Source organism: Nelumbo nucifera, chromosome 8, assembly GCF_055504915.1.
Source record: "Nelumbo nucifera cultivar China Antique chromosome 8, China Antique-T2T, whole genome shotgun sequence".
NCBI lineage: Eukaryota > Viridiplantae > Streptophyta > Magnoliopsida > Proteales > Nelumbonaceae > Nelumbo > Nelumbo nucifera.
This window is the reverse complement of record NC_142656.1, coordinates 4,590,937-4,611,984: the sequence shown is the minus strand read 5'-3', so window position 1 is coordinate 4,611,984 and position 21,048 is coordinate 4,590,937. Positions and strand designations below refer to the sequence as shown.

Sequence of the window (21,048 nt, the reverse complement as noted above, 5' to 3'; positions counted from 1 at the left end):
ATCTCAAACTCATCTCTTCATAAAAATTATATCTTTAAAACAATTGAACATTATGTGTTTTATTCAATAGACCTATACAATCACTGAGAGGTGCCCTCAAAATGATTAATAACTTATTAATTAAACCATAAATGATATGAACATGTGGTGGTTGTAACATATCATGTTGCATTGTTGTTAGGTTATTAATTTGCAAGGTTTATTATTGCTTCTAAGAGTTCTGACAATGATTATGTAGTGAGGCACATCCATTAGTGTTTTTTTTTTGTTATTTGTGGATTAAATATCGCCTAAACAGGTAAACTATCAATTTTTTATGGTAATTAATAGGGATTAATAGGCACAGATACTACAGTTTGACAGTTTTATTGTAGCCAATAATAGTAACGCCATGTGTCCATAAAAGTCGTATAGATTGGTGCTACCAAACACCCATTCTTTGCTTCTACTCGGAAAAGCATGCCTTGGAAGCAAAACTTACCAAGCGGGTTCAATAGCCAAAAGTCCAAAGAAGAAGAAAAACAGAATTCAAAAGCCAATGCTTATCCAAACACTGCCTAACCTCCATGCAGAAGCCAAAAGCCTTTCTCTATGCTCACACTGCTGTTAAAATAATGATGTTCCATTTAAGGAATGATCCAAAAAAAAAAAAAATCATGCTTCACCCCGCCCAAAGCTCACCCAACCCAAAAAACCTTGTAGGCAGACTGCTATACAGTACACACGCATGTCATCAGGACCCATTAACCATGTATGAACAATGGATCGGCAAGAAAAGAGAAGCAGCACAGGGACAACTTGATCTCTACTCTTCAGTTAGGCCTTCTCCTTTACCGGAGATATCAAATGATGCAATGTTGTTGCCTGGATGACAGCACTCGGGTTTGAGTCCCTTACACGAAGTGTGCCCGCTCGCCGACTGTTGCTTCTGTCAAGACCATTATGCAGAAAACGTCGAAATGGCCATGGAAAGTACTGAACCAGCCGTGTTGAACTCACAAGAAGAACCACACCAACAATGATGAGTAGCCTGTGGTAGAACGTTTCCATGTAAATCGCAATATCACTAAAAGTAAAGGCATGATAAGTGGGTGAAGGCTTCAGGTTACCATCCAAGCAGGAGTGAAAGCCGAGCCATTGGAGCTGAAGGCAATTGTTCGCCCAAAGCAAGCATACCAGCAAGAACACCAGTCACTATTGATGCCATAGCAGCACATGTAGACACCACAATTGCTCTTCCATGCTTTAAACCTCGTGTCTGTTCACAAGCATAGTTATAATAATAATGTCATTATCGCATTACTAAATCAAACTGGAAAGAAAGAAAGAGATACGTAATTGAAGCATTAGAAATGAGAAAGAATGGGGGGATATGTGGATGCATTGGCAACTCTTTTACGATTATTTCTTTTGTGTTTTACTTGTGGGGACTAAGGTTAATGGAACACTAGAGACAAAAGCATCATTGATACAAGGGTCACTTCACTTTGTAGTAATAATACAAACAGACGTAATAGATCAAAACTCTGAGTAAGATTTATCAAGTGAAATTAGGCTATAATCCTACTTTATGGCATCTATCAAGTGAAATTAAACTTAAATTTATGGCATCTACTTTTTTTTATCAAAATTCTTCTACTTTTTTTTTTGACAAAGATTTCATTGAAATTTCATGAGAACATTCAAGTGGGTAAATGATAGAGATCTCATCAAGTAATGTAAAAGCAATTAAACAAAAGAAAATGGAAAATTGCAGAACTCAAAAAATGAGGAAGTTAGAGGCTCAAAATCAGGTTTGAAACAATTCCAAAGCATGCTGAGGGACAGTCCCACCAGTTCTCTCTTTCTTAAACGTTTTTAAGTAAATTGCAGACTCAATTAAAAGAAAAGGAAAAGAAAATGAAAAGCACATAGAACAAAAGACATAAAAAGAAAAGCATACTAAACAAAAGCATCCAGAATACCTGGTAAACAAATCCTGTACCACTACAGCATATACTGACTAAAATGCACACAGGAACCAACATCTTGGAGAATCCTTGCTCTAGAAATACAAATCCCATCTTCGATATCACAGATGAAATCCTGCAGTAAGATTTGAATACATTAGTATTATGTCTTTTTGGAGAGACAAAATTATGAAAGAACTAAGGATTCCATTCCGATATATGTACAAATTCAACAAGAACATCACACCTCCTGGTTTCTGCCCTCACCAGAACTCGTTTGTTTTCAGTAGCAAAGGGCATCAATTCGTTTGGTTGGAATCACTTAATTTGCCAACATCTAAAATGGCAAGTTGTATAACAAAGGGCTATAGTGCAGTTGTATAAAGGATTCCAACAACACTATAAATTTATTCCCAAAACTAAAGAACGTCAGAACAAGCATCGAGTTCAGTCCACTCATTCTTCTTGCTGTCTTTTACAGATGCTCCAGAAAAAGAATAAAAAACAATCCCATTGTCCTACTAAAATGGAGCATTAGCCTTTGTGTGAGAGAGGACAGCTGAAAATTAGACTGTAAATGAATTTCATGCATTTCACTTTCTGCAGACTAATCTTTATTGTGACACAATAAAGTGAGTAGAGTCTATAATATAATCCTTTAGTTTTTAAAAGTTCTTTTCCATCAAATACATTTCTTAATAGATGTTCTTCCAACGAATCCCTTATCTGGATCAGAAAAGAAGGCAAAGACTTGTAAAGATAGCTATTGCGTAGGATAATCCTTGGTTAGAAAAGAAAGAAGTTAAAGAAACATGTTTAGCTGGATCTCCCTAAGATGTTAACCAATTCCAATATTATATCACCTTCCTTTAGCATATAATACATCAAATGCTGCATCTGAAGAGAAATTAAAAGACAGCATAGGGGTGAGCTTATATTTTCAAAATATGTCATTTCCTGGAATCCAGAAAATCCTAACAAACCCAAGTAATATAAGAAAGGGAGGGACATGATGCAGCACCCAAATAAAATGCCTGATTCCAAGCCAAATATAACCTCCTCAACAACTTCCGATTGCATCTGTAAGGCATAGACAGCATGTTACAAAATGAAAAGTAGAACTGGCATAGATCATAATCCTACAAAGTAACATAAAAAATAAACCTACAAAATTGTATGGCTAACACGGCGCCATCATAGAAAAAGGAAAGCTTACCAACTCTTGTTCTCTTCTTTGGCGCTTGTAGATGCGAAGCCATCCATTAAGAAGGACCTGTAGCCCAAAAGACTCCAGAGATTTTAAATGTGTGTGTAGTAAGACATAAAAGATTTTCACCCAAAACCTGAGTTTATCAAGTTATGAAATTACTACCATCCCCCACAAATATGTATAATCAGTATATGTATTATAAAATGTGGCAAGGATTTAACTTATATATAACACATACTTATTTTCGCCCCCCTGTTCCTCTCTCCACTCTTTACTAGTGGGGATAACTTGAGGACAAAAATCCTTGACATGTTTGCCAAATAAGCTGTTATCAATAAGCATAGTCTAACTAAAAAAAGGTTTAAGTTTGTGAGGAATTCCAATAAATGTCATATAAATCTGATATTAACACCAGAAATGAACACATAGGCAATCCAAAGAATTCTCCCATCCAAGTGCAACCTGGATCAGAAACATGTTCCTGCACATAAAAGAAATAGATGTTTGTCTAGAGAGATCCCCTTGTTGATCTGATTAGAGAACTTTCTTCCTCACACATACACAAACACAGTACCAGTTCTTCTACTCTGGCTGTCTCAAAAAAATGATCCAACAATCTTCCACTTGGCAACTTTTTTTTTTTTGATCAATAACACTTTCATTAATTCATCAATAGAAGATTTACAAAAGGAAGACAAACACGCTTATCTTCCAAGAGCAACAAAGAACCTCAAGAAAAGGAAAAAAGAAAGAGAAAAGAAAGAAAACACACTAAAGTTACAGCTTGGCCCAAAAAAGTGAATCCCTTTCTGCCCCTTGTTTAGCTAAACCGTCAGCTAGGGAATTAGCCGATCTTTTAACCCAACGTATCTTAACTTCCATCTCCCGCACCAGCCACTTGAATTTCCTCCTCTCATTATTGTACTTCCATAAGCCATTGTGATCTTTAAGCAACCACCCTATCACCACCTCTGAATCCCCTTCAATTAAGAGTTTCCTGATGTTCAACTCCTTAGCTTTTTGGACTCCTTCCATAACTGCAAAGATCTCAGCTCTAAGGGAGTCACCCACTCCAATTGGGCCTGAGAACATGGCAGAAATGACCCCATTTCCATCCCTAAAAACACCCCCAATCCCCGATTGTCCCGGATTTCCCCTGCTACACCCATCAAAGTTTAGTTTCACGAATCCACTAGGTGGAGGGGTCCAAGCCACACTCATTACTGACTTAGTTTGTGTGCAACTTGCAATTTCACCCCACTTCCTCAACATGTCATCCACAGTGTAATCTGTGAAAAGCTCCAATGATTTCAGCCACTGTACCGCCCTAATATGAATGATAGCCCTCAGATCTGCTACTCCTCTCTGAGCTTCTGAGAATATCCTGGAGTTTCTTTCTTCCCAAAGTGTCCAACATACTGCAGCCCTTAGTCCTCTCCACATTGTCCTTCCCCTTTTTATCCGCCACCTGAAAAAAGAAGGGGAAAAAAGGCCTTGCAAGTCTGATGGGGGGTTCCAGCAACAACCAAATAGGGACAAAGCCCATTCCCAAATTGACCTCGCAAAATGGCAAGACACCAGTAGGTGAAAACCAGTCTCCCCATCCGCTTTACAGAGAACACACCACTGAGGTGACAAACAAGTATTGGGTCTCTTCTTTTGGAGTAAATCACCAGTGTTGATTCTTTCCAGATAGGCTTCCCAACAAAAACTACCAACCCTAGGAGGTATTGCTCTACACCAAACCTCATCAACAGGAAAAGGAGGGAAGGTAGGACTGGTGGACCGACTTAAGACTTTGAAGAAAGAAGCGCAAGTAAAAATGCCATTGGGAGAAGGTGTCCAAATTCTAAAGTCCACCCTAGTGGGGTCTAAGACAACGTTATCAAGAATTGCAATAAGGCTCAAAATAGTGTCAAAGTCTGAGTCCCTCAAATCCCTTCTTAGACCCAAGTTCCACCCAATCCCAGAAATGGAAGAGGACGGGGTGGTAAAAGACGAGATTGGCTCATTTTTCAAATCAGAAAGAGCAAACAAAGAAGGAAATTGATCCTTTAGAGGGGCACTCCCCACCCAGGTTTGTTAATTTTATGGAGTTACTGGAATTCAAATCATACCTGATATTAGGGGAGAAAACTGGAAGTAGGTCATGAATGGCTTTCCAAGGAGAATTGCTTGTGGTCATAGCTCTGATTCCAGCGTCCCATCCATTATGCTCCAGCCCATGAATACTTGCCACTATTCTAGCCCAAAGCTTCTCCTTCTCCACTGGGAATCTCCATAACCACTTTCCCAACAGAGTCATATTCCTTCTCCTAATATTCCCAAGCCCCAAGCCACCACATGTCTTACTCCTACAAACTATCTCCCAGCTCACTCTATGATCCCTCTTTTCCTCTCCCGGTTCCCACAGGAAATCTCTCATTAACTTCTCCAATCTATTAGTAACCTTCACTGGGATTTTAAACACCGACAGGAAAAAGATAGGTAAATTAGCAAGCATGGCCTTAATAAGAGTAATTCTCCCACCAAGAGAGAGGTAGTTCTTTTTCCATGACACCAGTCTTTTTTCGAACCTTTCCACCACCGGGTTCCAAAAGCTCTCTCTCATGGGATTATCCCCTAAAGGCAACCCTAAGTAGTTCAAAGGCCAACCCGAGACTTCACACCCCAATACTTCAGCACTCTCCCTCATCCAAATTCACCCCCACAACACAACTTTTCCCAAGGTTAACTTTCAAGTTGGATATTTGCTCAAACAGTTGTATCACCGACTTCAAATTCCTAACAAAGCTCACATTACCGCCTTCACAAAACAGAATCGTGTCATCAGCAAATTGCAAGTGAGTAAGAGGGGTTTCCGCCCTCCCAACTCTCTAGCCTCTAATGAGCCCCCTAGAATCTGCTTTGTGAATCAATTTCCCCAAAACCTCCGCAATTAGAATGAACAAGAAAGGAGAAAGGGGGTCTCCTTGTCTTATACCCCTACTGGCTGGAAAGAAGTCTACCACTGTCCCATTCACTAGCACTGAGTAATGACAATTCCGAACACAACCCATGATCCACTTACACCATCTAGCCCCGAACCCGAATTTAGTCAAAACTTTCCTCAAAAGTTCCCAGTCCACCAAGTCATAAGCCTTTTCCAAGTCCAACTTACAAACCACTCCCTTCTTCTTATCCCTCTTAAAGTTCTCCACACTCTCATTAGCAATTAAAATCTGATCAGTGATTTGTCTTCCACTCACAAAAGCTCCTTGGTAGTGTGCAACAATATCTGGCAAAACCTTCTTCAGCCTTAAAGACAACACTTTTGCAATGATCTTATACAAGCTATTAACCAAGCTAATTGGCCTAAAATCCTTCGGGTGGGAAGCATTTTTCTTTTTTGGAATTAAGGCTATAAATGTGGAATTCACACCCGGATTGACAATTCCTCTCCTGTAAAACTCCTCAAATACCTGCAAAAGATCATCTTTCAAAATGTCCCAACAGTCCTGATAAAAACCCATAGTTAACCCATCCGGCCCTGGGGCTTTTGTTCTATCCATAGAAAATGCAGCCTCCTTGATCTCTTCTAAACTAAAGCTTCTCTCCAACCTTCTCCTGTTCTCCACCCCTACATCCGGCCAGTCCAAACCTTCTACCCACACCCTTTTACACACAGGCCTTCTTAGGATAGATTTGAAGTGCTCCACACAAGCCCCGACAATCTCCTCTTGATGCACTAGCTCAACTCCATCTACTACCAATTTGGAGATCAGGTTCTTCCTTCTCCTGCCTTCTGCTAGAGAGTGGAAAAACCTAGTGTTTCTATCCTCCTCTTGCACCCATTTACACCGAGATTTTTGCCTCCAGCTAATTTCCTCCTTGTGCAGGCAATCCTCTAGCTGTCTTCTTAAATCTCTCCTGAGCTCAATGTCTTCTTATCCAAGTTCTCCCCTTTCTTCTTTAGAGTCAAGGCTTTCAATCTTATCCAGCAGATCTCCCTTTCTTTTTTCTATCCTCCCAAACTCCACCAAATTCCACTCCTTGATTTTTGCTTTCAAAAATTGAAGTTTCTTATGGAATTTCATCCCCTCCCATTCCACCAATGGGTTACACTCAAACCACCACTCCCTCACTTTGTTGTTAAACCCTGGGTGGAGTAACCACATATTTTCAAATCTAAAGGGGGTAGGACCTCCACGCCTTCTTTCCTCCTTACATAACACTATGGGCCAATGATCGAAGGTCACCCTTGGAAGAGCTCTAGAAGCCAAGGTTCCCCAATGGACTTCCCAATCCAAAGAGAACATGAACCTATCCAATTTAGATCAAATGGGTCTAGATTGGAGATTTGAAGTAAATGTCTTATGAGCTAGGGGGATCTCTTTAAGCTCAAAGTCATCCACAAAGCTGTTAAACTTCCTCATGCTTTTTGTCACTCTCTGGTTAACTTTATTGGATTCCTCCGAGAATCTAATCACATTGAAGTCCCCACCCATGCACCAGGGCCCATCCCACAACCCTCTAACATCCGCCAATTCCTCCCACAACTCCTTTCTCTTTTTGTAGTCATTCGGTTCGTAAACATTTGTGAGAACCCATGTAAAATCACCCTCAAGTTGCTTAAACTTCATAGAAACCGAGAACTTTCCGATCAACTCCTCCAGGCCTTCAACCACATCCCTCTTCCACATTGTTACAATCCCCCCAGATGCACCCCAAGAGGGAGCAGCCACCCAACTGACCCCCTGGCTTTCCAAACACTCTGTGCCCAATTGTTATTAAACTCCATTCTCTTAGACTCTTGCAACAACACAATGTCTGGGTCAAACCGTTTTATTACCTCTTTTATTGTCGCTCTCTTCCTTGCACTCCCAATTCCCCTCACATTCCAATTGAAGATCTTCATTCCACTTCTTGTTTAAACCCCTTGCCACCTTCCACTACTTTCCCCCTTTCCTCCTATCTCCTTTTACCCCGAGATTGTTGTCTCCTACATCTCACTTCAATCTCTCTACTTCACTCAATCTCCTCTTCTTTGTTCTGATCTCCTTCTTCCTCTTCTGTAAACTTTCTTTCAACACATTCAAATCTTCCAACCTACAACCCAACTTCTCTATAAATTCAGCTAGCAAGTCTTCTCTCACCGAGTCCTCCACCCCTACCCTTCCTACAGAAACCCCTCCATCTCTACCCATTTGCCCGTTCTTCCTCTCCCCTGGTCCCACCTTTGTTCTTTCCTCTCCATCCAACCTCCCTCTCCTATTACTTCCCTCCTTCCCTGTTCCTTTCCCTCCATCTCTACCCTCAAACCTTTCCCTCCTCTCCACTAGCCCCTCCCCTCTTCCTTCCTCACCTTCCCTCCTCCAAATCAATTTTCCTTCCACTTCCTTGAACACTTTTTCACTCCTAAACCTTCCTTCCCTCACCTTCCCACTTTCCTTCATCCCCTTCTCCCCCTCCTCGGAGAGCCCGCCTTCTAGCACGGCTGCATACTCATGGGCTACAGGACATGGAACAGAAACGGAATCTGGAACCAAAGACACAGGAGACACATTAGTAGCACAAACTGAACTCACTAGGTTACCTGGGATTGGTGGACAGGCTAGAAAAGGATTGCTCCCGGCCTCCCTCTCAAGTTCCAGAGGTTGGTAAACATCTGTCTCCCTTGGTTGGTTGGGAAGTGTTTCTGTCCTTTGGCCAACCTGGTGATCTTTCCCCTCTATCCCTGGTTCACCCCTAGATGGTGTGTTCCTGCTCAGCTTCCTGTTCTCTCGGTTTACCCCTTTTGATAATCCTTGCACACTCTGTAATCTTGGAAATGAGTTGACCCGATTGCAACCTACACCCTAAAATAAGCTAGCAATATTCCACCCATCCACGTCACCACCAGCACAACTATCTTCGTCGTTTACACTGCCCACGCTAGTACCATCAACAGAAAGGTCCTCCGCTTCTTCATCTCCTTCATTGCACTGTGCCCATCCTTCATCCTTCACTTCCTTCTCTTCAGTTCTGTCCCTATCGAATCTTGGATTCGGCTTTTTTGAGGAGCGTCGCCGTTGGCTAAGCTCCTCCAAACATCGCCGGGAAACCCACTGCAGCACCGATTTCTTCTCCAGCTTCCGCCGCTGCGCACAAGCCCCCCCCCCTTTCTCACGACTTGGGACGATGATAGACCATTAGCATTGTCTATCAGCGCCCCAAGAGAAGCCCCTTTGCCCCGACCCACGTGACGACTTAAGTTATCACATGGGTCTTTCGGTATTATGCCCACCCGACCCGCCCGCGTGACCTTTTAATTTGTCACGTGGGCCCTTCCAAATCTGTCCCGGCTCAACCTTCACCCCGCCCGACCCACCCGCCACCTTCAACGGCTCCCCAACCCACCCTGCCCTTTCGCCACGTCAGCAAATGAAGAGAATCCCGCCATTGACTTGCTTAATTCAAACCTATTTGAAAATTTTTCCTTAATGGGATTTCTTGTCATTTGGTTTTCCCCAACCGGCTCAGTAACCCCAAAAAAACCTTGCGTCTGCTCCACCTTTTTGACTCCCAACAAACGCCCTCCACGTGTCCACCACCCCGCCCGCTCATCATCTTCTACCTTAGGAACACCTCCCCACCACGACCATTCAATTTCAGAGGCCACCCACACCTTGTACTAGGCATCATCCGAGCATATTTCAATGACCCTCGGCAAGTTCTCGTGCCTTACACCAGCAACCTGTAACTCCATGGCACCCAGAAAACGTTTATCAGCTTTCATCAAGATACCTCCCAGACAATGCACAATGTGTTCAAGATCAGAGTTCCGCCAAAGGTGAAATGGAAGGCCTACAAGCTTCAGCCAGACACAACCATCTTGGACTTCGACTTCATTGCAAAATGGACTCCAATTCTGAACCTGTATCAGAACTCCATCCACCACTACTGCTTTAAAACTTAGCTCCCAGTCGCCTACATCAAGCACAGCTTTCGTCTCTGCAAAAGGGAACAACAAAGCTTCACTCCCAGATCCTAACTCCCCTACCACTGTACACAGAACCCTTCTCCAGTCTGTCACTCCTCTATCGGCCACTAAAACCCTTCTTTTCTTCCACTCATCCTTCCTTGCTCTTACCAATAATCTTCGAGGACTAGACGCGCAAGCAACCACCACTTCAGTCGGAGTGCCTTGCACTTCTACGCTCCCAGAGGAACTCAACAAAACTGCCCCTTCCTGAGCATTTTTACCCTGGTCTTTGGAAATTTGGCCAGTTCTCTTCACCCCCTCTGCTCTCTTCACTTCCAAGGCTACAAGAAAATACTGTAGCACCTTCACAAAATCCATCCACCCTTTCCGTAGCCTCCCTTCTGGCACACACAGTAGTTGCTTTCCTCTTGTTCCAAAAAACTCCACCACAGAGATAAACCAACCCTTTCTGTTTCTTTTCAATTCTGTTACAAATTTCTTACCTGGTACAGCCAAAGAATTTGTCCATCCAATCACCTTACCAGAGTTGATAGCCCCATCTATGAAACCTTTCAACCAGACTAAGACCTCCTTTGACACCAACACAGTCGCCCTGTTATTCTCTCTGATTTTCAAAACATCCTCACCTTTGATCCTTTCCTCTTCGATTTTGAAGGTCTTGGCTTCGATCGACACCTCAGACCTCCACCTTCCTACTACTCTGAACCTGCCCTCGTCCATTCCACCTTCCACTTGGCAACTTATTATGGGGTGCAAAAGGCCACCCCATGTTTATCTCCTCACCTTTTATTCACTTAACTTTCAGCCCAAAAACATTGTGGATAAAATAGTAACATAATAAAATATCTAGAATTATAATAATCAACCCAACATGACATTCAACTATTAAGGAACTCACAACCTACTTAATTACTTGTTCACTAAAAGAAATAGTAATAAGCCATTTAGTTCAGCCACTTCATCTGCTATCAAACAGTCCTCAAGTATATACATGCATATATACATATATGGGGTATGTATACATTCTCAGATTTCATGGAGCCAAGGAAAAGATACCTACAAACATGATGGCAACAATGACAAGCAGATAAGGTAGATGGAGTATAGATATTGCAGACGCCTCTTGCTCTTCCCCTCCAACACCTACTCCTGCAAAAGAAAACAAAACAAAAAACAAAAAACAGAGACGCACTTGTTATAGCCTTTATAAAATCATAAACAATACAACAAGCTTCAAACTCAGAAAGAAAACAGCTCTCAGTCTCAACTCATATAGAATTCATCATCATCCAAGCCTTATTCTAACTATATGGGGTTGGGTACATGAATCCTGTTTCGCCAATCAATTTATTTAAAACAATATCCACTGTTAAATTATTAGTGCTTAAATCATTTCTCACTACTTCTACCCATATCCTTCTTGGTCTACCTTAGCTCTTCTAGCCCCTTCCACTTGTAACAAATCACTTCTTCTAACTGGAGCTGTTGGTGACCTTCTATGCATGTGATCAAACCATCTTGGCCTACTCTCTCTCTCTCTCTCTCTCTCGCTCGCTCTCTCTCTCTCTCATTTTATCACTTATTGGAGTAATTCAGGTTTCTATGGTCCTATCCTTTCTAGTTTTTCCACTCATCCATCTTAAAGTTCACATTTCTGCTACACTCATTTTCTGAACATGTTGTTTCTTGAATGCCCAAAACTCTTCTCCATACAACATAGCTGGCCTTACAACCGTTTTATAGAATTACCCTTTCAATCTAAGTGGCCTATCACACAAAAGTCAGATGCAGCCCTCCATTTTGCCCACCCTGCTCTAATTCTCTGGGTGGCATCCTCCTCAATCTCTCCCTTGTTATGAACTATTGAACCAAGGTACTGGAAATGCTCACATTGAAATTATCTCTTGCTTTCCAGTCCCGAGTTTATCCTGATTTACACTCCTATTATTACTAAATTTACAAGTCATATACTTTGTTTTAGTCCTACTTATTTTAAAACCTCTCTTTTTTATCAGTAAAAAGAAATTTCATTAATGAAAAGAAATTACAGGGGTTACAGTTTATGAGTAGCCTCGGCTACCCCACTACAGTGTATCCACTATTAAATTGATTTTTCACTCTTACAGTTGAGCCCAGAAACAGTGATCCCTGTTCACCCCTTGTTTGGCTAGCTGGTCTGCAAATTCATTTGCTGCTCTATGGATCCACCAAATTGAAAGCTGCATGTCCTTGGATAGACTTTTAATCTTCTTGATGTCATTTCTGAATATCCAGGGTGTGCTTTCATGTTGTTTTAGCCAACTGATGATAACTTTGGAATCCCCTTCCACAACCAACCTTTCCACCCCCATCTCCTTAGCTTTTTGTATCCCATATACCATTGCCTTCAGTTCATCTGTAATGGAATTTCCAATTCCAATGGGACCCGAATACAACCCCAACACATTTCCTCTTTCATTTCTTAAGACTCCTCCAATTCCAGATCTTCATGGGTTTCCAAAACTGCTGCCATCAAAGTTCAATTTGATAAAGCCTGGTTCAGGGGGCACCCACTCTTTCAGGATCTTCTTTTTTGCCGGGGAAGAGAAAGCAACTATCCTCCAATTCCTAATCATATCATCCACTGTAAAATTTGAAAATAAATTCAGTGTTTTCACCCATGAGATCACCTTCATCATAATACTTTCTATCAGTTCTGCCTTGCATCTTTCCTTATCTTCAAATAATTTCCAGTTTCTTTCCTCCCATAGTACCCTTAGCACTGCTGCCCTTGTGCATCTCCACATCATTCTCCCTCTTCGCTTTGGCCATCTAAAAGTAGATGGCACAAGCAATCTTTCCAAACTCATCGGGGTGTCCCACCTGCATCCAAATAGGTAGAAAAACCAATCCCAAATGCTACTAGCAAGAGGACAGGAAACAAGAATATGAAAGGCATTCTCACCATTTGACTTACATAAATAACACCAATTTGGTGAAAGGCACCAACCAAGTCTTTTCCTCTGCATCAGATCACTAGTGTTAATTGCACTATGATAGACTTCCCAACAAAAAGCACCCACTTTGTGAGGAATAGGTCGACACCAAACTTCTTGTAAAGGGAAGGGTTCCCTAGGTTGGGCAGGGGAAGACAAAGACTTGAAAAAAGAGGCACAACTGAAAACACCTGAAGGATGGGGAGACCAAAGTGTCTTGTTTAGAAGTGTCGAGCCACACCCCATCAAGCACCTGAAGTAGAGAAGACAAAGAATCCAGTTCTTATTTCTCAACTCATATAGAATTGAATAGTTAAATTAATGAGGGAGGTACCCCAGCATTTTTTCTTATTTGGTAAGCAACAAAGGGAAAATATTCATTAAACACCAGGCTGCACACGAAAAATACACCCAAAAAAGTGTACATTGCTGGGCCTCCCAAGAGGCCATCCACAACTGACAACAGAGCAAAAATAAAATACAACAAAGCAAAAAACAACACTGATTACAAATAGCACATTAGCAGCCGGTCCTGGGCATCCCCAATCTAAAGTTTAAACACAATTTCCTAACCACAGGGCTAAGAGTCTTCCATCTCCATCTCTTAGAGCTCCTCTCAAAGGTTCCCAACTCTCCCAAACTATAGGTTTAGATCTTGAAGAAGTGGCTACTGCACCTGGATCTATCATCAATTGAGCACTCCTTAAATATTATCATTACTTTTATCTAATGTGCTACTTTGATGGCAATGCTTTCAAATTTCAATCAATTCCTTCTTTGACTTTTCTTTCCCTTGAAAGATCCGGTTGTTTCTTTCTTCCCAAACCACTCATAAAATGGATGCTCTTGCTACTCTCCATAGAGTTCTTCACCCTTTCTTCGGTTGTCTAAAGAAGCTTGCATCAAAAAGCCTACCACTCTAGGAGGAGGAATCCATTTGCTACCAAAGAGATAAGAAAACCAATCACAAATACTAGAGACAAAAAAGCAAGATATTAGTAGGTGTTCAACTGTTTCACCGCAGCCATAGCATAGGGCACATATATGAGGAGAGAAAGGCACCAATTTGGCCTCATATGCCATATATATTACATGATTACAACCCCAAAGAATAGCTATCCCCCATTATCCGTTTGCTTGGCCTTAGTATCAGACACACTTTTGGCTTATTTTTTTGACCCATGAGAAGGTGGCTTCCAGTTCCAGCTTGTCATACACATTTATCTTCGCATTTATAGTTTCTAATGAAAAGTAGTGCATATCCTGGGCAGTAAATAGGAAAATCACAAGCGGATTAGAAGGCAAAAAATTGACAAAAAAAAAAAAACTTTAAGGTGAAGCAATCATAAGGATGTGACGCCAAAATTGTGGAACCAGGGATATATTGGAAGAGATAGACCTCCTTAAGAGAGTCAAGTAGAGTTAAAACTTCCTCTACTTCCAAATTCCTAGGAGATCATCTAAGGCATTGGTTCAGGTTCCATTGAAGGCCATGTTTCCCAATAGAGAACATATTCGAGATTGTGGCCTGATGACCTCCTTAAGGGAGGTTAACTAGAATAGATGAGGAAAGAGGGTAACCAGTGGGGTATTCCCCCACCAGGTGTCTGGCCAGAATTTAGTTCTTGATCCATTACCCCAATGCATAAAGCAACTAGTTCAATTATCATTTGGGAGGACCTGCATCACATAGCTTTATCTCCTGAGAAATTGGAAACGAGCGGAGATGCACTGAACGTTATTAAGCATATTTTAGGCTTATGCATAGAGCATGACATTATGTGCTTGGATAAAAGAAGCATGATAAAGATATGGAATTTCATTCACTAAGAAAGCAAAATTATATATCAAGTTTTTTATTCTTTATTAAAACAACTTCATCCCCTACATACAAATCATTATCTAACTTTTATTTTGAATATATAATATTTGAATTCTATTTATGTACAAGACTTACTAAAACATCATTTTGCTGGTACTGTAGGAATAAACTCAACAAAAGAAACCATTATTAACTTACATTACCTATTGTGCCAACACCAGCCAAGGCAATCCCAACCCAATCAATTATATTCATGATTTCCTTTAAATAGAAGTGGGAAAAGATAGAAAGTATAGCAAGTCCACAGCCAGACACCGGTTGTATGACAGATACCTGTTATAAATACATTGTTAACAGTTACATGCAGGACATGAAGGGAAGTAACAGTAGATAATTCATCACACAGTCTCCACTTTGTCTTAACACTAAAAAACTACTTCAAGAAACCTACTGCAGGCAAAGAAAGCATGCTTTCCTTTTCTAAAATTTATACCATGGAAATTCTTTTAATTGTTTCAGCATCTTTTTTTTATAGGAAACGGATAATTTCATTAAAGATAATTAAACACAAATACAACTATCAACCACCCAAATTATAGGGTGTTGACCCCACTGGAATACTCTTGAGTTACAGCACAATTGTTTCAGCATCTTCCTTACAAAACCTAAAATATACAGCAGTTTAAATTATTTTAAGAGCATTACTTATTTATTTATTTATTTTGATGAATTGAAGAGCATTAAAATTCTGAATGGGCATTTGTATCTACATCTGAATCTTGAATATATGAAATGCAAAGTTGCATCCCCACATTCTCAATAGCTTCTGAACTCATTGACATTTTATCTGTTCTACAAAAATTGTCCTAGAGGTAGCATGTCAATATATATAATTATAAAGTTTAAGGAAACTCAAATATCCTTCTTACCAAGGAGGTACCAGATTCTCTTTTCAGTTGTTTCTCTAAGGGAACCTAACAATACAGTTTTTTAAGCATCAATGCTCGTGCAAGCTTTTTTTGATCAATAACCTCAAGATTTAATTAATAAGTTATTAAAAGTAAAGAGGTTTTATCTCTCACGGTCTTTTTTCTGTACTTTTAATGCTCGTCCAAGTTATTAGAATAGGAAAATCAGTCAACTCTATTTAAGATTGCAGAATCATTTCACATACATCTTTTTAGGGTCTCCACATACTTCTATTAGATCTATAAGAATTTAGCAATTTGCAGGAAGTAAGCTTTTCATCAAAGAAAGTTTATGCACTTGAAAGGCAGCTGGAAGTCTGCTTTTCATGGATCCATAGATCAGAAAATGGGCTGGATGACTCTATGGCCAAACAGATGGTGGATAGATAACAATTATTTTGCGGGAATGTAACAGAAATGTACGTAAATGGGCATGGGTGAGATGGCCACAAGCCAACGTCGCCCTCAAGGATTGTGACACACTTGTACATATATCATTTTTTAACTCAACGAATAAACTTAACAGTTACTCATCAAAGAAAAAAAAGTATTTAGTAACAACTTGCAGTCCCAAGGAAACTCCACGAGTTTAGTGATCTCGAAAATTCTCTTTCCATTTTATTAAATGGGTTGCTTCGGAGACATGTTTCTAGGATTAAAATGAAATTACAGGCTAAGCATATAAATCCCAATGAGAAAGAAAGATATGTCAAAATTTTATCAAAAAAAAAAAAGAGAGATATGTCAAAAGAAGGGGAGAAAACTTCAGCCTTTTGCGTTGTCTTTTATCAAAGGCATGCACATAAGCAGTATGTTGTGGGACACCTTGAATGGTGATCTGCATTCTACAAGTTGGCCTACTGCCCACCTTTTTGAGTGTCATGGTGTCTTTTAATGAAATGCACTCTGTTACTTATCAAAAAAAGGGCATACACATAAGCATGTTTTATGGCATTGATATTATATTAATTCACAATTAGATGGTGACTTCAGCACATCCCTTATTGATAATCCTGCCCAAAACAAAAACCAAATAACCCTGTGAAGTCACTTTTTGTTATCCTGTCTTTTTCACATAGGATGCGCCTAGATTAGTATCCTTTACTTTTTCCCCAATTTAATCATCTTGAGCTTGAGTAATTCTCAACCAACAGAAGTGATATATAACTGAATTGTAAATGATGACAATTGATGTCCACAGAGACATTGAAGAGATAAAAGCATGAGGCTGAATAAAACTTACTGGAGCTTGAGACAAAGCCCTCAACATCAAAAGGGCCCCAAATATATCCATGAGAAAGCCAATAATCCATGTCTTGTTGAATGCATATGCCCTTATGACCTGAAGACATGATTCAGAGACCATTGACAAGATATTTACACAAAGTAAATATTTTTTTTATCAGTTTTACACAAAGTAAATATTCGTTTAAAAAATAAAGATTGACAAAGCTACTTTAAGATTCAAATACTAAACAGAGAGAAAAACAAAGAACCAATAAGAATGATAAAATGCATATGTCAATATAGATAGTGTTTCAAGAAAAAAGCAGGTGCTCCTTACCACATCATTTCCTCTTTGTTCAATAACAAAAGATGACAACAAATTTGAATGATCCAAGCTTTGTCCTTGCAGTAAACCATCTTTGTATACAGAGTAAGAACAAGGCCATGGCCCACTTGAGGAACATGTAAATACACAAACCAAGAACCACAATCGCAAAATCCAAGTTTCATGACCCATGCTACAGTTTCAAGATGTTGGGATTATGCTTCTAATTTTGTAGGTTAAAATCTTGAAGATTCCTTATTACCATATATAGTTAGCTGTTGGGTTCCCTCCTTATGAGGTGGGGCCCACTCACTTAAAATCAAGGCAAAAGATAAGGAATAATAAAAGACACAAGAAAGAAAAGAAGGGTTAAGGGCAAAATACTCTCATCCTTTCATCTCTCTACACACATACATTGGGGGACTCTTGGGTTCTTTAAGTTAGGGTTTTCTTGGAGGGTTTCAAGTGAGAATAAGCTACTATGAAGGTCATATCCGCAGCAAGGTTTCTGCTACCATTCATCTCCAAGAAGCATTTCTAAGAGTGTTTGTTCTCTCTTTGAGGTGAGAAGATATATTCTTGTTCTATTGTTGCAAACCACCATTTTGGTGAGGATTTGAGCTTGAGCCAAGAGGGTTTTCTCTTGATGATGGTATCCTTTGTTATAGTGGAGATTTTTCCAGGTTAGTGCCCCGTGGTTTTTCCTCTTCACATTGGAGAGGTTTTCCACGTTAATAATTGGTGTTGTGTGTTTGTTTATTGTTGCTTTGATATTTCTTGGTTATTTGTTGTTTATTGTTGTTGTTATTCCAAGTTCCATTGAAATATAAGTCAATTAGGAACAAACCATTTCACGCTTGGGTTGTGCAGTGCAAAACAGAGTACTACGACTCTAGAATATTTCATTTTACCGCTATAATAGCATATTTTAAAGGCAAAAACAGAGTAGTCACACATGACGCTCAAAACTGGTTTTACAATTGATTCCAAGTGTTTTGTTAACCATTTCATTGTGTGTTGGGGACCTACAATAGTTACAATTAAATGTATTAATTTCTAAGATACAAGAATAGCATGTGGATGAAATCTTCTGATTAAGGTCATGTGCAGAAACCAACATTTTGACCATGAATTGATTATTGTTGTATGTCCGCCACCCATTGCACTTGTTTGTGTGAAAAAAAACTAAATTATGGATATGATAGACTTCTGCAGATTCACCATTCTTAAAAAGAAACGTAAGCAACCCTCTCCAGATTCTAGTCGATTACTAAAAGTTCCACAAAAGATTTTCCAGAAGAGCATAGCAATCCTTGACTACAGCAATTTGAAAATGCATCATATCATGCCATACAAACATCTTTTAAGAGAACAGCCAACCAAAATAGTAGACTCTCCGCGGTGGCTTCTAATCATTTCTTTTTATTATTATTAATATTATTAATACATACCATTTCTCCATATCCACCACAGAATTAAATCGTTTTTACTAACTTGATCGATCAAAATGCCAATGATCTTACTAAGACAAATAACAGAGGATTTTCACGAAATTCTGATAAATGTAAATGAAACAAAAACAAAAAGGATTTTGATGCAAGACAAATCAATAAACATAAAGACCCTATTACAGTATAATCATATACACCTGAAGCATCCTTGCTTCTTCGAAGGACGAAAAATGAAAGCGAATCGAATAGTAAAGAAACAAAACAAACCTTAAGCTTGAAGGAGAGAGGAGGAAGAATGACAGTTCCTTTCTTCTGCAAAACCTTGCCGATGTTATTACCAGCGGTTGCCGCTAACGTCATACAAATGGATTCCCACATCTCTCTTCTCTCTCTAGCCCTTCCCCGAAAGATCTCGCATTTGCTTCTTTTTCTTCTTCTTCCTCTCTTTTGCTTCGCTGCTCTTCCTGTTTTTGCGCTTTTTTATGTATTATTATATTATTATTGGAATCAATGTTTTATTTATTTATTTATTTTTTTTTTTTTTTGCTAATCAATGTTTTATTTTGTCTCCTTCCTTTTATTTTGGGTCTAAAAGAAGAGGGATGCCGACCAAAAAAAAATACAGTGGAGGGAACGAAAAACACGGCTACGGTCTAGGGATGATTCGGTAAAGTTTTCACTTTTCAGAACGGGCCGCTCAGAAGCCATGCTTAGACAATTACACTCTGGGGTCTGGGCCTCTGGGCTCCGGTTGCCTGACGCTCCGCTGGACGGGTAGAGTTTATGATGGATACGTCATACGTGTGACAATTACATTGTATTGACGTCGAACCGACTAGAAAACTGCGACAGTCTATACCCGGAATTATTCGATTGTTGTGATTGGTAATATACTAGGATCTTTTGCGAATTATTCCTTCCTAGAAGGAGCTGGATGAGAAAGCTTTGGCCGTTAGAAGCCAAAGGGAAATTTTGAGCGAGTAGGGGCCAAAGAGGAATTTTCCCTTGCTCAGTTGCTCGTTTAAAGAAAAAAACAAAAACATGAATGCAATTACTCTTTTACCCTTATAATATTTTTGTAAAAAAAAAAAAAAACATCCCAAATTATTTATCCCCGACAGCCAATGTTTTTGGGAGCCCGGATATCTTGCCCACACAAACTCTGCCTACGTCGTCTACTCATGTAACATCACATAACTTCGCAGCCATGCATAGATAATATCATATAATGCAGGGGAGATGTTCTCAATTCACAGGTAGTGCGCTGTGAATAGACATGGGCGGTGATCCGGAGTCTTATATCAACTCCATAAATTCCATGATTCAACAAGGTCCTTTGTGCTGATAACCGAGTAGCTGAAATTGTCACTGGACGTCTCTTGTAAGGCGTAGAATCAAATTTTGTATTATTGTTAGTAGATCGATCTCATGTGCACTCGTATCAATTGGAAGTTGATCATTTTTATGCTTATATTTGTTTTAATATAAACCTAATTTGGTTTACTAATAGTTATTTTTTGTAATCAATAATATTTATATTTATGTTTATATCTATATTATAAATAAAAGTGTGGTGGTGTGAAGTATTTTTTGAACTAAAATTAACCATTATCGTTTTGTTTGAAAAGGGTATAAAAGTCCTTTTATTATAATTATAATATCAGTTTTAATGGCTAATATAATGGTCATATTTGTATATTTAATCTATTAATCTCTAATTGTAAGGGTTGAAAATATAACTTCAATTATTACTTTTCACCTCATTTATATTGGTAAATGAAATTATTAGTTAACTTATATTGGAAATGAAATTACTAATTAATTTATAGTTAATAAAATATTATAATGTTTGGAAATGAAATTATTAATTAATTTATATTTAAAATGAAAGATAAATTAGTGTAATTTTGTTAGTAAACTACTTAATAAAAATAAATATTTAATAACAATTTAAAATAATTTTCAATAAATCTCCATAATTACACAAATGTAATAAATTTTTCAAAAATTTTCATAAAACTAAATTTTCCTAAAATAACATTTTGGAAACTAAAAGATATAATAATGTACTTTTGGAAATTTTTTGAAAGTTTATTTAAAATGTGTTAAATAATTATTAAAATTTATTGGAATATTTTGGAAATTTTAGGAAAATTT

General features: G+C 39.1%; 1 protein-coding gene across 1 annotated transcript; it reads right to left on the bottom strand.

The window, feature by feature from the left end:
* Nucleotides 1–397: 397 nt before the first annotated feature.
* LOC104600666 (magnesium transporter, putative (DUF803)) lies at nt 398–19,376 on the bottom strand. The gene is made up of 9 exons (XM_010263740.3): nt 19,159–19,376; nt 17,132–17,230; nt 15,124–15,253; nt 11,184–11,272; nt 3,166–3,222; nt 2,971–3,029; nt 1,965–2,085; nt 1,110–1,258; nt 398–1,030 (listed from the first exon to the last, which is right to left on the bottom strand). The coding sequence occupies exons 1-9, from the start codon at nt 19,267–19,269 to the stop codon at nt 817–819; spliced, it is 1,029 nt and encodes a 342-aa protein (XP_010262042.1). The 5' UTR covers nt 19,270–19,376; the 3' UTR covers nt 398–816.
* Between the last annotated feature and the right edge of the window lie 1,672 nt (nt 19,377–21,048).

Bases quoted from the DNA above. Each gene is read 5' to 3' on its own strand.
- LOC104600666 (XM_010263740.3), bottom strand. From the start codon at position 19,269: ATGTGGGAATCCATTTGTATGACGTTAGCGGCAACCGCTGGTAATAAC. The intron at 3,223-11,183 runs GTAGGTATCTTT...TTTGGGCTACAG, and splicing joins TCATTGTTGCCATCATGTTT to GTCCTTCTTAATGGATGGCT. The intron at 2,086-2,970 runs GTGCTGCATCAT...ATCTTACTGCAG, and splicing joins GAATCAGGCATTTTATTTGG to GATTTCATCTGTGATATCGA.